This window comes from Aquarana catesbeiana, linkage group LG03, assembly GCF_042186555.1.
Source record: "Aquarana catesbeiana isolate 2022-GZ linkage group LG03, ASM4218655v1, whole genome shotgun sequence".
In the NCBI taxonomy this organism is placed as follows: Eukaryota; Metazoa; Chordata; class Amphibia; order Anura; family Ranidae; genus Aquarana; species Aquarana catesbeiana.
In genome coordinates this window covers 634,378,350-634,395,552 of record NC_133326.1, presented here as the reverse complement: position 1 = coordinate 634,395,552, position 17,203 = coordinate 634,378,350, and the positions used below count along the sequence as shown (strand labels likewise).

The window sequence follows — 17,203 nt, the reverse complement described above, 5'->3', positions numbered from 1 at the left end:
GTGCCAGAAGCAGATCAGTGCCTCGTTTACCTTTGCCTGGACCAGAAAGTGACAACCAGCCGGATTGCAGCCTGGATTTGCACGATGACGGGATTTTTGGTGAAATCCCAGAGCAGTCCTGCGCAATCTGGAATGATTGGTAGGTATGACTATGCCCTGTGAATAGGCTCCGCTGTGTCACACATTTCACAGAGCCTGCCTTCTGAACTTCAGAGGTGCTAAGAGGAGGAGTTTTGGGAGGCGGAGTCAGTACAGGATTTACCGCTTGCAGGCAGGCTTTTCATTACCACTGGAATGTGCCCCCCCCCATATATTGAGTAATACAGTATATTGCATTTTTGTGCCCAAAAAATGTACTTCCATTTTTTAAATGAAATTTTGCACTTGATAAAACAATTGCAAAAATACCGTGTAACATATACCACCCTTTAATTCTCCCAGGTCTCTGCTTTTGGAAAAAATACATATGGTTTTGGGGTTATAGCTAATCTTCAGTAAAATTTATATTTTTAAAACGCAAAAATGTCTCTGCTAGGGAAAGGGTTATAGAGGGACACAGTTATTATTTTTTTTTTTGGGGGGGGGGGGGTTATTTAAAGTTCATGGAATATTTTGACCTGCACTATGTGATACCATAGCCTTAAAGTGGCATGTTCGTAAAAATGGCTTGATTCACTTTTGCCTTAATAGTGTTCCTTTTCATATTTCGAAGGACTTTCCAAAACTAAAAAAAAGTAACTGTTCCCACACTAACCTCCCAGTATGGTAAATGGAGAGTAAATTCTCAACCGTCTGTCACTCCAAAGCCTTTGGCTGAAGTATGGGTGGTGAAGTGTGGGTGGTGGTAGGCTTGACTGCATTTTTTTTTTTTTTTTTTTTCTTTTCCTGTGTGTGTGTTTTTTATTTTTTTTCTTACTCTTGGCATAGAGCATTATAACTATCTTGGTTATAATGAAACAAATACCATTTTTTTTACAGTTCTTGGTGGAACGCAGCCTTAAAAAAAAAAGGGCCCTAAAAGCTCAGCTGGTAGGTTGCCCTCTGAATTCTCCATGGCGTTGGCTATTGCTGCATCTGATAATACGTTTTGATTAAGGGAACCTGGGCGTGTGTAATTTGGATTTACTCTTCTAGAAAAGAACAAGGCAGGCCAGGTTCCTCTTAGTGTTCTTGTGACTTCTCTGTAGAAATCCCTCAGCACAAGATGTTCTGGACATCAGCCAGGAAATTCTGTCCTCACCGCAGATTTTATGTCGATGTGCTCATATTTGTTTCCTTATAACTTCCCATGGCAGTGACTGGCTGCATTTGGGGAAATCTTGCTCTGCTTATGTCCAGCTGTATTGAACTCCTCCAAGTGTGCAACCTTCCAGATCTCCATCTGCTCAGCATCTCCGGGGAAGTGGCTTTTTATGGTTCACGGTTCTGCTTTGAGTTTTTCTGCGGAGACGGCCCACCACCTTTCCAACATCCACCATATGTGTCAAGACATGCAATGTGCTGTCGCTCAAAATGTGAATTGAAAAAAATATATGAATATATATAAACGGAGTATAAAATATAAACTAATTGTGCAAAAATGTTAAACCATAATTAGTATGCTAATAAAAACATACATGTAAATATATATAATGTGCAATCCTTATATATAAAATTCACAAAGTGCATCCACATAAAAGTGCAATCCTTATATAAAATGCTGAAAGTGCATCATGCATGAATATAGACCTAATTAATAAGTGCAAATCCTGTGACAATCAAGTGTCCAAACAAAATACGATCAGTAGATTCAAACTGAAACAAAGAAGTGCAAGAAAACAGTGTCCATGAATGAAGTGTTCATCAAGCTTCTCCTGAAAAGTGTCCAAATCACAGCAAGCTGGATGTGCTCTCCCGTGATCCCCCACTTGTGCTTGCGCTCACCTCTATTCGTGTGACACGGTAGTTAAACAGTGTCAAAACACGCATTGGGGCCACTCCTGGGCTCACTCAGGATGCAATGATGTATGTCCAATCCTCACAGGTAAAACATCATTCATAAAAGAGAAAAAGAAAGCTCCATGGTGTAATATAGTAAGGGATTTATTTAAAGTAAAAGAAGTTCCTCCAGGAGGGTACTCACAGTATGCAGGTGCTACAGTGCACCAAACTATACAGGTGTATTTCGTTTAGCAGCGGCTCGTATGGCGTGCGGTGTGGTGTATATTCCTCTGCTTCCCTGCTGACAGCTCCGTCCTACCCCTCCCCGACGCGTATTCGGCACAGGGATCACGTGCCTTCCTCTGGGGGATATCCCCCAGAGGAAGGCACGTGATCCCTGTGGCGAATACGCGTCGGGGAGGGGTAGGACGGAGCTGTCAGCAGGGAAGCAGAGGAATATACACCTTCCTCTGGGGGATATCCCCCAGAGGAAGGCACGTGATCCCTGTGCCGAATACGCGTCGGGGAGGGGTAGGACGGAGCGGTCAGCAGGGAAGCAGAGGAATATACACCTTCCTCTGGGGGATATCCCCCAGAGGAAGGCACGTGATCCCTGTGCCGAATACGCGTCGGGGAGGGGTAGGACGGAGCTGTCAGCAGGGAAGCAGAGGAATATACACCTTCCTCTGGGGGATATCCCCCAGAGGAAGGCACGTGATCCCTGTGCCGAATACGCGTCGGGGAGGGGTAGGACGGAGCTGTCAGCAGGGAAGCAGAGGAATATACACCTTCCTCTGGGGGATATCCCCCAGAGGAAGGCACGTGATCCCTGTGCTGAATACGCGTCGGGGAGGGGTAGGACGGAGCTGTCAGCAGGGAAGCAGAGGAATATACACCACACCGCACGCCATACGAGCCGCTGCTAAACGAAATACACCTGTATAGTTTGGTGCACTGTAGCACCTGCATACTGTGAGTACCCTCCTGGAGGAACTTCTTTTACTTTAAATAAATCCCTTACTATATTACACCATGGAGCTTTCTTTTTCTCTTTTATGAATGATGTTTTACCTGTGAGGATTGGACATACATCATTGCATCCTGAGTGAGCCCAGGAGTGGCCCCAATGCGTGTTTTGACACTGTTTAACTACCGTGTCACACGAATAGAGGTGAGCGCAAGCACAAGTGGGGGATCACGGGAGAGCACATCCAGCTTGTTGTGATTTGGACACTTTTCAGGAGAAGCTTGATGAACACTTCATTCATGGACACTGTTTTCTTGCACTTCTTTGTTTCAGTTTGAATCTACTGATCGTATTTTGTTTGGACACTTGATTGTCACAGGATTTGCACTTATTAATTAGGTCTATATTCATGCATGATGCACTTTCAGCATTTTATATAAGGATTGCACTTTTATGTGGATGCACTTTGTGAATTTTATATATAAGGATTGCACATTATATATATTTACATGTATGTTTTTATTAGCATACTAATTATGGTTTAACATTTTTGCACAATTAGTTTATATTTTATACTCAGTTTATATATATATTCATATATTTTTTTCAATTCACATTTTGAGCGCGAGCACAATTGATTTTATTTATATTCAAATACACGGAATGAAACGTGGTGAAGTGTTTGCTGCTTTAAATATAGTTGTTTTACTCCTTAGAGGCATTGGTCCACTTGTGGCTCGCAAGAACCCCACCTGTTTGTATGCAATGTGCTGTGACTGCATACAGTGAGCTTCATTTATCGGCATCCTACGAAGCTGCAATGCTGTTCTGATATTAGATTCAAGTGTGTGCCAAAGGATGACAGCATGCTTGGAAAAATCTACCTTCAGGGAAATTTGGAGGCTGCCAGTGTTGATCTCCTTTTAAAAAATTCTGGATGCTGTCATGCTGATCCTCTTGTTTCACCACTTTGAATACTTTCAGTACTTTGATTTGTCATCATGGGTTCAGTATGAAGATCAACTGTTGTGATTTTGCTGGCATTGTACCGAGTCAGTAAATCGAAGTACTTAAAGTGTTATTAAAGGGTAACTCCACTTTCATGGGGAAAAAAATAGAAAATAAAGAAAAAATAATACAACGTATACAATTGCGACTCAAGTCATATTGTAATTGAATGCTCTTAAAAATGACCTTTCCTTTTCAATCTGCAGCTCTGTCATTTTCTGAAAATGCAATATGGCTACCTGAAGGTGTTCTGTACACTGAATGTGTACAGAGCGCCCCCCCAGAAACCTCATTTCCTGCTTGTGTGATTGGCTCACCAATTTTCCCAGAGGTCTGGACTAAGATACAATTCAGATTTCAGGCATCCCCTGCAACAAAAATGTCATTTTTGGTGAGATACTCCCAATAGGAAATCACGTCTAAAGGGATGCAGGCCCAGCAGCTTTCCTCATTGGAGGCCTGCAGGTGCTGTAGCTGATTGATAATTATGAAACCACTCCCATTAGATTCTCTTACTACATGGACACACGGATTTCTTCAGAAAAACAAAATGGAGGAGTCTGCAACAAAGTTTGTTAAAATCCTTGTAATGTACATAGATCACCCAGAGGGGAATGTGTTTTTCTCAACAAAAGTGGAGTTGCGCTTTAAATCTAACACCAAAAATGTAATATGGCAGCTTACCAGTCATTAGATGTGGTATCTACATTCACATACACTCTGGATGAAGGAGCACAGGGGCCACCGTTGGACAACATCATTGTCTGTCTGGGGGAATGTTAGCTGTACTAGCAGATTTATTTACACTAACAAATTGAAGCTCAACTCCAGCTAACACTTTATACTTTACAGTTTATAAGCAGTTAGAGCGAACTGTTTTTTTTTTTCCTTTTGAAATAAAGGTTGTAAGTAAACAAAAACTGATCATTGTAAGCACCCCTCTAACTTTTTACATCTGCAGAACAGCTTGTTCTTTTGAAAAACAACCGACTTAATGGCCAATTCACCAGGTGAAAATAAAGGAAAACTAATGCAGCCACCACATCTAAGAATTGGTAAGCTGCAATATAAGTGTTTGCTTTTGGATTTATGACCGTCTCAAGTAGTACAGCGGCAGAGTGGCTCTCCTGCACTGGATCACATATCTAATACGTGATCCAGCTCCTCCGGGTAGGGGGCACACGCGTGCGTTATTAGTCACAGCGCAAGCTGATCAGTGGGTCCTGGCCAATGATTGCTGGCCGGGACCCGCTGATCGGTAAAGAGAAATGAATGTAAACAACACAGCTCTGTCCTGTCAGCAGGGATGTGCTGGCTTTTGTTTTTCCCTGCAAAGCAGAGGATTAAAAACTGACGCATCCCTTTGTAAAAACCGCACACAGTGAATGCACCAAGCAATGTTGGGCATACAGTTTACCCTTTGATCGCCCCTAGATGTTAACCCCTTTCCAGCCAGTGTCATTAGTAGAGTGAGAGTGTATATCACTGGCACAGATCACTGGATTAGTGTCAATGGTTCCCGCTGTCACATGTGTCAGATTGCCTGCCATACTGTCACAGTCCCACTATAAGTCGCTGATTTCCATCATTTCTAGTATTAAAAAAAAATAAATAAAAATTCCAGTATATATCTCATAGTTTGTAGACTCTATAACTTTCGCGCAAACCAATCAATATACGCTTATTGGGATTTTTTTTTTTACCAAAATTATGTAGCAGAATACATGTTGGCCTAAATTATTGAAGAAATTTTAGATTTTTTTATTGAATGTTTTATAGCAGAAAGTGTAAAATATTATTTTCGGTCTTTTTTTTGTGTATGTAATGGAAAATAAAAAACGCAGTGGTGATCAAAAGGCACTAAAAGAAAGCTCTATTTGTGTGAGTTTTATATGCATACAGCGTTGCATGACCGCGCAATTGTCAGATAAAGTAGCACAGTGCCAAATGGCAAAAAATGGCCTAGTCATGAAGGGGCTAAAACCTTCCAGAGGTCAAGTGGTTAAAGAGACTTTATCAGGGCGGCCTCCTAAACCTACCTGTGATAGCTGTATCTTTAACTGCTAGTAGTGAAAAAGATCAACTCTCCCTTCTGCTTCCCTGCATATTGCTCTATTGATCAATCAGGCTTCCCTGTAGAGGCCAATGGGAATGTATATTGCTTGAAGCCCAATCCATCTACATTTAAACCCCATGAGCACCATCATAGAGCAACTCCTAAACTTTTTTTGATCTGTATACATTTCTTGGCGGCGGGGAGGTGGTCTTCTCTCTGGTCATGTGATGTCATAGTTTCTCCTCCTCCTCCTTTGTCCTTGGCAATAGGCAGGTTTTAAATGCTGCAAAGAGTAAATTGGACTGATATAGCAATGTTTTTTGTTTTTTTCCAAATTCTTAATGCAAATTGATAGAAAACAAATAAAATGTATGATTTAACGTTAATGTTCTATATCATTTTTTTGCTGCTGTTGTACAAGCATAACACTGACTATGCATTTGGCACATTTGTTGCTTTCCATCAGCTTTCAACCACAGCTATCTACCACCCTTGGTTCTAAATATTTCAGTTTTGAGTGAGTCAACCATGAGTGGGAAATGACAATTCCTAAGGCAGCTTGAATTCCCAAGGAAGCCACACACTTTCCATGCAAACATCAATGAAATCGGTCCACACACATGAACAGATTGCTATGCTAATCATTTGTGTGGATGAATGAGTTTAATCTATGTGCAAATTCAATCTGATTTAAATTCTGAAAAGGGACTTGTATGAAAAGGGAGAGCTTTTATTCTTATAGCTCTTTTAAGAGAGCTGCCGGTTATGTTTTGATATAAGTTGCCCCAGCTATGTAAAAGTAGGTTTGGGTCTGTTTTTTTGTTTTTTTTTAATAGGCACCTGCTATACGAAAGCCCCTCTCTGCCAATCCCTCCACCGGCTTCCTCTTGTTTAGCATATGAAATTCAAACTGCTAACATACAAAGCCATCCATATCTCTGTCCCCAGCTATGTCGCCAACCTGACCTCAAAATACCACCCAAATCATCCACTTTGCTCCTTCCAAGACCTCCTGCTCTCTATCTCCCTCATCGCTTCCTCCCATGCTCAACTCCAGGACATTTCTCCCATCATCTGAACTTCCTTTCTCATTCCATCCGGCTATCTATCTGTCATACAGGCAGTCCTTGAAAATACGCATACTATCAGGCAGGATAATTTGGTTGGTTGCAAGCTGGTCGGTAAGTTGAGCTGGGAATTTTCATTGGTTTTGTTTGTCATGTGTCACCCTTTCATGTGCTCCTTGTTGCAAAGGCCAGTTATAGGTGAGGACAGTGGCCTTGTGTTAGTCCTTGAAAATTCATCTCTTACGGCTCGATCACACGTGTTGATTTATGAAGAATGAAGCAATGCTCATGAAAGCTCCCGTAGTGTTTTATGAGGTGGTTTTGACACAATTTTGTTGTTTTTGAAGCGTTAAAAAAGCATCAAGAAAGCTTGTTGGATGTAGATAAAGTGTTTTTTTTTTTTTCTCTAGGGAAGTGCTTAAAGGGGAAGTGATGTAGAGGAAATGATCTGCTTTGAGGTGTGGTTAGGTTGTGGTGTCATGCCGGGCATTTTTGTGAATTCTCTGCAAGATGTATTCCTATATTTTGCTCTCTTTGACACTTGGTTTGGTCCAGTTCAAGATAATCATCGAAAGAATGGCCTAGCGGAAAAATAGGGTGTTATGCTGGTATTGGTTGCATTTCATAGTCTCGCAGAGGATGTCCAAGGGGTATTTCTATACTCTTTCTCAAAACTTCTTTGATTATACACACCTGAAGGTATCTACATTTGATGCCCTTCTTGAGATTGTTAGACCCTGGCTGATGTGAGCCACAAATGATATGAGGCATCCTGGGCCACCAGTAGAATGTTTTCATTTAAAGCTGGCCATACATGGATCGAAATTCGGCTGGTTCAGCAGGGACCGAACGGATTTCAGTTCATGTATGGGCACTGTGGTTCTACAGAAGTCAATCTACCGATTTTAGAGTATCAACAAAATAAACAAATATATCTGTGGTCCTTTGATACAAATGTTATAAATTGAGTTACCGTTCAGTGAGTAAAATAAATAACGACAAAAATACCACTGCAGCAAAGAGCAGCAGTGATGCAAAAAAGGAGGTGGGACTTTATATGAAGCTCATGATGACAAAATGAATAGAGTGGTGGAAAAAATAAATGGTTTAATAATGCATAAAAACATGTTTACATACATTGAATTCCATGTACAAAGAAATGCACCCATGACATGGTGCCAATTTCTAGACTGGCAATCATTAGTAATAACATGTTTACAAATATTTGTAGTCATGGTAAAATAAAGGGGTCCACCGTATTCATAGTTGGATATATATGTTAAAATAATAGCATTTGCACGGTCAATAGTCATTTGATCCCTATCACGATAAAAATATGGACACATATCTTGGTGGGTGTGTAGCTCGTACACGATATCTGGTAGCTCGACGCGTTTCACGGCTTTAAACTGCTCTTCAAGAGCAGACATGTGAGGTATCTGCAATGGGAGAATGAATTAACTACGTAAGTTTACTATGTCAGGGTAGGGGAGGATAGGTAAATACCCCCCAAAAACTGGATAAGACAAGATAACTTACGGATATGTGTGCACTAGAAGGCATGGTGTAAAGGACTGTGGGCCACCCAAGGGCATCAGTGTCAGGAGCAAAGAGGGCATGTACAATGGTGGCACGCATCACAGACAACCATCCAGGCGGATCCGGGCCCCCCAAACACCCCTAGTGTAAATGTAGGGAATGGTGAAATGTGATAAGAACAGTGAAGTAAAACAATATTGAGGCTATGTGCGTAAAATAATGATAAAAATTTAATGATAAAGTGGACTGGGTGGGGAAAGTGGTTAGTCCAGGGATAAAAAGATGAAATGGAGGCCAACCGGGAGTGAAGGTGGAGGACCATATGAGGGATCATCACCAAAACACCCAGTGAAGGAGGAAATTTAAAAAAAAGAGTGAGTGTGTAAGATGTACCTGTGTTGAAAGGAGAAGGGAACCAGTCCAGTAATGGTGTAAGGCCAATGTGACGGAGGGCTCAGAGGAACTCAGGCCACACCCGGGCTGCCGCCCATAAATACATGCTATGCCCCCCACACCACAGACACGCGCGTGGAAGGGAGGGGGTGGGGACGCCAACGTCCGGGAGGAATTTGTGTGACATCGATACACAGTGGTGGCGTATTCCCCCCTCCCCCGAGCGTCAAGGGCAGGAGGGAGGAAAGCCCCAGTGTGCATCACAGCTCCCGCACCGAATGAACATGGGCAGTGAGGAGGCCAGGACACCTAGACAGCCAATGCACAATATAGTGGTAACAACAATATAGAGTGTATACCATGCAGTAACATAAGTATTTGATCTCCTCCCAACCAACAAGAATTATGGCTCCCACAGACTGGTTGCAGTATGTGCTCATGTGGTACACAGATTAGTCCTGTTAATTTAAAAAGGTGCTCCTAACTACAACTCGTTATGTGTATAAAAGGCACCTGCCCACAGACTCCTGCTTCCATTCAAACCTACCATCATGGGCAAGATCAAAGAGCTGTCAAAGGTTGTCAGGGACAAGATTGTAGACCTACACAAGGCTGGAATGGGCTGCAAGACCATCAGCAAGAAGCTTGGTGAGAAGGAGACAACTGTTGGAGCGATTATTTGCAAATGGAAGAAATACAAAATAACCATCAATCGCCCTCGGTCTGGAGCTCCATGCAGTATTTCGCCTCATGGGGTAAGGGTGATCATGAGAAAAGTGAGGGATCAGTCCAGAACTACACAGGAGGAGCTTGTGAATGATCTCAAGGTAGTTGGGACCACAGACCCCAAACAAACCATTGGTAACACAATACGCCGCCATGGATTGAAATCCTGCAGCGCCCGCAAGGTCCCCCTCCTCAAGAAGGCACATGTACAGGCTCTCTGAAGTTTGACAATGAGCATCTAAATGATTCAGAGAAGGATTGGGAGAAAGTGCTGTGGTCAGATGAGACCAAAAGTGAGCTCTTTGGCATTAACTCGACCCGCCGTGTTTGAAATAAGAAAAATGCGGACTATGACCCTAAGAACACCATTCATACAGTCAAGCATGGAGGTGGAAACATTACGATTTTCTCTGCTAAAGGTGCAGGCTGACTGTGCCACATTGAGGGGCCAATGGGCGGGCCATGTATTGTAAAATTGTGGATGAGAACCTTCTTCCCTCAGCCAGAACACTGAAGATGGGTCTTCCAGCAGGACAATACAAAATATTTTACAGCGCACACATACAAGAATGACATTTCCTGCAGGGCTAGTTAAAAACACCTGAACACCTAGTGTAGGACCCACTAATTCGGGGTACTTTGTCGCAGTAAGTGGGCTTAGCACTATATGACCATATAGTGTGACCAAACCCCCGTATTTTTTTGAATATGTTCAGGTGTTTTTAACTAGCCCTGCAGGAAATGTCATTCTTGTATGTGTGCGCTGTAAAATATTTTGTACTGTTTATAGGTCTTACAGCAGCACCATCTTGAATTTAAATGCATTGTATGGTGTGCCCCCCAAATATGTTCTTCCAGCAGGACAATGACCCAAAACATACTGCCAAGGCAACAAAGGAGTGGATCAAAAAGAAGCTCATTAAGGTCATGAAGTGGCCTAGTCAGTCTCCAGACCTTAATCCTATAGAAAATTTATGGAGGGAGCTGAAACTTTGAGTTGCCAAAGGACAGCCAAGAAACCTTAAAGATTTATAGAAGATCTGTAAAGAGTGGACCAAAATCTCACCTGAGATGTGTGCAAACCTGGCATGCAACTGCAAGAAGTGTCTTACCTCTGTGCTTGCCAACAAGGGTTTCTCCACCAAGTACTAAGTCATGTTTTGCTTGGGGATCAAATACTTATTTTACTCACTGAACTGCCAATAAATTTGTATCATATGTTTTTTCTGGATTTTTGGTTGATATTCTGTGTCTCTCATTCAAAATACACCTATGATGCCAAGTATAGACCCTTCATCTCTTTGTAAGTGGGCAAACTTACAAAATTTGCAGGGGATGAAATCGTTATTATTTTTCCACACTGTAGAAACATGAGGGGGAAAGAATCGCAGAGATGAGAATGGTCATAAAAATATTTGATAGTAAGATCCATGTTCAGTCCATTTTATTTTATGTGTCAAACATTTTTTCCCTTGCAATAATAATATGCCTCTGAACTTGTTAGCATATTTATCTGCTTCAGGACAAGTCAGTTTTCTGGCACAGCCCACCCACTTCTGCCATATCATAGCCTTCTGCTCTTCTAAAAGAGTGTTTTAATTCCTGGTAGTTTTGGCCCAGCTCCTCCACTTCCCTACATAACCTATTATGTAACCAGCAGTGGAGGAGCAATGCAGAATGTTAGTGTCACTTGACTGACAGCTCTGATTTTGCTGGGGCTGTTATCCAATATGGCAGCACCCAGCATCAGTCTGAGGGCTTTTGATGTCTGCATAAGAGAACCTTTTTCACATAAACTGTACATATAATCTTGAGATTTTTGTTAAAATTAATAGTCTGGAAACAGAGTGTCTTTAAAGCGGCGTTCCACCCATTTAAAAGTCAGCAGCTCCAAAAAGTGTAGCTGCTGACTTTTTAATGATCGGCCACTCACCTGTCCCAAGGTCCAGCAATGCGGGCAAATGAAGCCCCGCTCCTCTCCGCGCCAGCGCCATTGTAACTGTGGGTGCCCATCTGTGGGTGGCTTCACAGCCGGGCATGCACTGCGCATGCGCGAGCCACTCTGTGCGCTGTGAATGGCCGGGCAATCTTCTGGGACCTGCGACGTGTCCCAGAAGATTGCAGGGAGGGAGGGGGAGAGGTGAAATTTCTTCCTGCACCGTGGAGCCCCAGGAGGAAGTGGGAGCTGGATGCCTCCTAAAAATCTGCCCCCCCCCCCCCCCCAACCATCACTTAAAGTGGAAGTTCCATTTTTGGGTGGAACCCCGCTTTAATAATCTGGCCAGGCATTGGCATGTCATTGACCTTTTTACAATTTTTAAGGCCCTCAGTGGTTTGCCCCCATACCCCCTTCACCAGACTGTTGAAATCTGCATCATCATCACCAGTTGTATTTGGTACCAGTATGATTTGTGGATTTCAGTAGCTATGTTTTACTTTACTTATGGCTAGCTAGAAACGGAACAGCTGTAATAAAACAGCTTTTATTATATATAGCAAAAATCTCAAATATATATTATATCTATCAAAACATTGGAACGGGGGACCAGTTAACTACAATGTTACTTCCATATATTGCACATTATTTTAATATATTAATTTCTCCACTTTGATTATAAGCTCAATGATGCAGAAAATCCTGTTTCAGAGTGATAAGTAGTGGTGAAGAGAACACATTATTATGTATTATTCTTGTTTTTATATATAATGTGTGTGTGTGTGTGTGTGTGTGTGTGTATATATATATCTATATCTATATCTGTATCTTTATTTTTTTATAAGAGATCCGGTCCTATACCCCTCATCATTTTTGTTCCCATACCCCCAAGTAGTATGTATATCCTTGGTGAAGGATCCCTGCTCTGTAAAGATCACTGTGAGAACTGGGTTAGTCTGTTTTGATCTATCCATATCTCTGTCTGTCTAGGTCATTGAATGAGTCTCAGGTAACAGCTATGGGTATAAAGATGCTCCCTGGATACAAGGATCCTTATCACGGCCGTCCCCTGACGCGAGGAGAGATGGGCTGTTTCCTCAGTCACTACAACATCTGGAAGGAGGTGAGGAGGGGGACCTCATGGGAAAAGATGGGTCTGGGCAGTTCAACTTGAGGAGGTTGAAATTGGCCTTCTTCTGTCTTTGACATTGTTATGCACTTTCAGGATCTGGGGGACAGTGTGCTGGATTAGGCGGTTGGCAGGTCAGCAATGATCAGACCTCTAAACTGATACTAAGCCTAAAGTGTCAGACTTGGACAAAAAAACAAAGCTAAAATAATTGTTAAAACTGCACTATTAAAGTGTTATTAAACCCACAACAGTAGAATCAGTGTGTATTTGCAGTAAAGCATGTTTGTTATACTTACTGTGGAACCTAAGGGGTTAATCCTCCGCATTGTGTAAAAAAGGCTGTTTTGATCCTGTCTTCTCTGATTCTCCCCTTCTTTTACTGTCCCCAATCTATCTGCTGATTGAACAGAGCCTTGGGCAACAGAGCCCTGAGCACATACTCAGTTTAGTGCGTATTGCTAGAGAGGTTTTTTGTTTTTGTTTTTTGGGAGGGTGCATGTGATCAGCACAGAGCCAATCAGCACTGTCCAGACAGGTGGTCGGGGTCACTGAGCCTCATAGAACAGTCAGAGGAGAATGCAAACTCCTCCTCCTACAAGCTTTAACCAGCGCTTGGCTGAACACTGATAAAAGTCACAAGACTGCTCTCGCTGCTGATGAGAAAAGGTATTTAGCGGTTTATATTTCCTAAAATAATTGCATTCCCATGTTCTGTGGGGGATATAATGAATGCAGGCTCCTGGGTTTGGTAACGCTTTAAGTAATGTAGTGAATTAAAATTTTTGCTAAAAGTTTATATATAGCCAAAACCTTTTAGCTTTGGCTAGAGTCGGTAAGGCTTTGAATCACATTTTTACCACAATTTCCTAACTACTTGGACCCTCTTTCATCCTCCCTATTTGTCCACGTGACCATTGTGACCAAGAGTAAATGAAGGGAAACCCAAAATTGTAATATCATGAAATGATTCAGCTCCAGTGAATATAACAAAAACATGCAAAAAAAGAAGTAAATGGCGTTCAATGTACCAAACCTGAAATCTCGTTTAAATCAAAGTCCATATATATTCGCCACCTTAAAGTGTTTGTTAATCCCAAAAAAAAAAAAATTGATTTCCTGGTCCGTTAGACCCCTTTCACACCAAGGCGTTTTTGCAGTGTTTTAGCGCTAAAAATAACGCTATTAAAACGCTCATAAAACGCTTCCCATGCATCTCAATGGGCCCTTTCACACTGAGGCGTTGCGCTGGCGGGGCATTAAGAAAAGTCCTGCAAGCAGCATCTTTGGAGCAGCTTTTGAGTGTTGAAAAAAGCGCTTCAAAAACGCCCCTCTCTATTGAAATGAATTGAAAACGCTGTAAAAATGCCTGAATAGCGCCTATAATCCGCCCTGAGCTGTAGAAAAGTCACATGATCTCACAAAAAGGTAAACATGCAAGCAGAAAAGAGCATCTACAACAACAGGACTGAAATTGTGGGAAGGTCAGAATGAATAAACAGACCATCAAAGTGCCAAAAAAAAAGAATTAATCCCAGAAAAATGAAGATTTGAAGTAAAACAAGACGCTGCTTGTTACTTTACAAGACACTGCTTAACCCTAATCCCGCTCCCACTAGTCCCAAATCCCTAATCCTGCTCCCACTAGTCCCAAATCCCTAATCCCACTTCCACTAGTCCCAAAACCAGAACCCTAACCCCACTCCCACTAGTCCCAAATCCCTAATCCCCACCCTAATCCAGCTCCCACTAATCCCAAAACCAGAACCCTAATCCCACTCCCACTCGTCCCAAAACCAGAACCCTAATCCCGCTCCCACTAGTCCCTAATCCCTAACCCTAATCCTGCTCCCACTAGTCCCAAATCCCTAACCCTAATCCTGCTCCCACTAGTCCCAAATCCCTAACCCTAATCCCACTTCCATTAGTCCCAAGACCAGAACCCTAATCCTGCTCCCACTAGTCCCAAATCCCTAATCCTGCTCCCACTAGTCCCAAATCCCACTTCCACTAGTCCCAAAACCAGAACCCTAATCCCGCTCCCACTAGTCCCAAAACTAGAATCCTAATCCTAACCATGCTCCCACTAGTCCCAAATCCCTAATCCCAACCCTAATCCCGCTCCCACTAGTCCCAAAACCAGAATCCTAATCCTGCTCCCACTAGTCCCAAATCCCTAACCCTAATTCCTGCTCCCACTAGTCCCAAATCCCTAACCCTAATCCCGCTCCCACTAGTCCCAAATCCCACTTCCACTAGTCCCAAAACCAGAACCCTAATCCTAACCCTGCTCCCACTAGTCCCTAATCCCAACCCTAATCCCGCTCCCACTAGTCCCAAAACCAGAATCCTAATCCCGCTTCCACTAGTCCCAAATCCCTAATCCCACTGCCACTAGTCCCAAATCCCTAACCCTAATTCCTGCTCCCACTAGTCCCAAATCCCTAACCCTAATCCCGCTCCCACTAGTCCCAAATCCCTAACCCAAATCCCTAACCCTGCTCCCACTAGTCCCAAATCCCTAATCCCACTCCCACTAGTCCCAAATCCCTAAATCCAACCCTAATACCGCTCCCACTTGTCCCAAATCCCTAACCCTAATCCCACTCCCACTAGTCCCAAATCCCTAAATCCAACCCTAATACCGCTCCCACTAGTCCCAAATCCCTAACCCTAATTCCTGCTCCCACTAGTCCCAAATCCCTAATCCTGCTCCCACTAGTCCCAGAACCCTAACCCTAATCCCGCTCCCACTATTCCCAAATCCCTAACCCTAATCCTGCTCCCACTAGTCCCAAATCCCTAATCCCACTTCCACTAGTCCCAAAACCAGAACCCTAACCCCGCTCCCACTAGTCCCAAATCCCTAATCCCCACCCTAATCCAGCTCCCACTAGTCCCAAAACCAGAATCCTAATCCCAACCCTAATTCCTGCTCCCACTAGTCCCAAATCCCTAACCCTAATCCTGCTCCCACTAGTCCCAAATCCCTAACCCTAATCCCACTTCCATTAGTCCAAAGACCAGAACCCTAACCCTGCTCCCACTAGTCCCAAATCCCTAACCCTAATCCTGCTCCCACTAGTCCCAAATCCCTAATCCCACTTCCACTAGTCCCAAAACCAGAACCCTAACCCTAATCCCGCTCCCACTAGTCCCAAAACTAGAATCCTAATCCCGCTCCCACTAGTCCCAAAACCAGAACCCTAATCCTAACCCCGCTCCCACTAGTTCCTAATCCCAACCCTAATCCCGCTCCCACTAGTCCCAAAACCAGAATCCTAATTCCTGCTCCTACTAGTCCCAAATCCCTAACCCTAATTCCTGCTCCTACTAGTCCCAAATCCCTAACCCTAATCCCGCTCCCACTAGTCCCAAATCCCGAACCCTAATTCCGCTCCCACTAGTCCCAAATCCCTAACCCTAATCCCGCTCCCACTAGTCCCAAATGCCTAACCCTAATTCCTGCTCCCACTAGTCCCAAATCCCTAACCCTAATCCCACTTCCACTAGTCCCAGAATCCCGCTCCCACTAATCCCGCTCCCTCTAGTCCCAAAACCAGAACCCTAATCCTAATCCCACTCCCACTAGTCCCAAATCCCTAATCCCAACCCTAATCCCACTCCCACTAGTCCCAAATCCCTAACCCTAATTCCTGCTCCCACTAGTCCCAAATCCCTAACCCTAATCCTCCTCCCACTAATCCCTAATCCCACTTCCACTAGTCCCAGAACCCTAACCCTAATCCCGCTCCCACTAGTCCCAAATCCCTAATCTCAACCCTAATCCCGCTCCCACTAGTCCCAAAACCAGAACCCTAATCCTAACCCCTCTCCCACTAGTCCCTAATCCTGCTCCCACTAGTCCCAAATCCCTAATCCCGCTCCCACTAGTCCCAAAACCAGAACCAGAACAAGCAGTGTCTTGCAAAGTAACAAGCAGTGTCTTGTTTTACTTCAAATCTTCATTTTTCTGGGATTAATTCTTTTTTTGACATCTTAATTTTGTTTTTTGGGCACTTTGATGGTCTGTTTAATCATTCTGACCTTCCCACAATTTCAGTCCTGTTGTTGTAGTTGTTGCTCTCATTTCTGCTTGCATGTTTACCTTTTTGTGAGTTCATGTGACTTTTCTACAGCTCAGGGCGGATTATAGGCGTTATTCAGGCGTTTTTACAGCGTTTTCAATTCATTTCAATGGAGAGGGGCGTTTTTGAAGAGCTTTGTTCAACACCCAAAAGCTGCTCCAAAGATGCTGCTTGCAGGACTTTTCTCAACGCCCCGCCAGCGCAACGCCTCAGTGTGAAAGGGTCCTTTGAGATGCATGGGGAGCGTTTTATGAGCGTTTTAATAGCGTTATTTTTAGCGCTAAAACACTGCAAAAACACCTTGGTGTGAAAGGGGTCTAAGGCCCCTTTCACACTGGGGCGGTGGGGGCGTCGGCGGTAAAACTGCGCTATTT

General features: G+C 43.4%; 1 protein-coding gene across 1 annotated transcript in view; it reads left to right on the top strand.

The window, feature by feature from the left end:
• The window catches only part of COLGALT1 (collagen beta(1-O)galactosyltransferase 1), an 84,977-nt gene that overhangs the window by 52,779 nt on the left and 14,995 nt on the right, over positions 1-17,203 (top strand). The window contains exon 9 of the mRNA XM_073622501.1: positions 12,603-12,735. Within this exon, the coding sequence (XP_073478602.1) occupies positions 12,603-12,735 (133 nt within the window). The remainder of the gene's footprint in view (positions 1-12,602; positions 12,736-17,203) is intronic.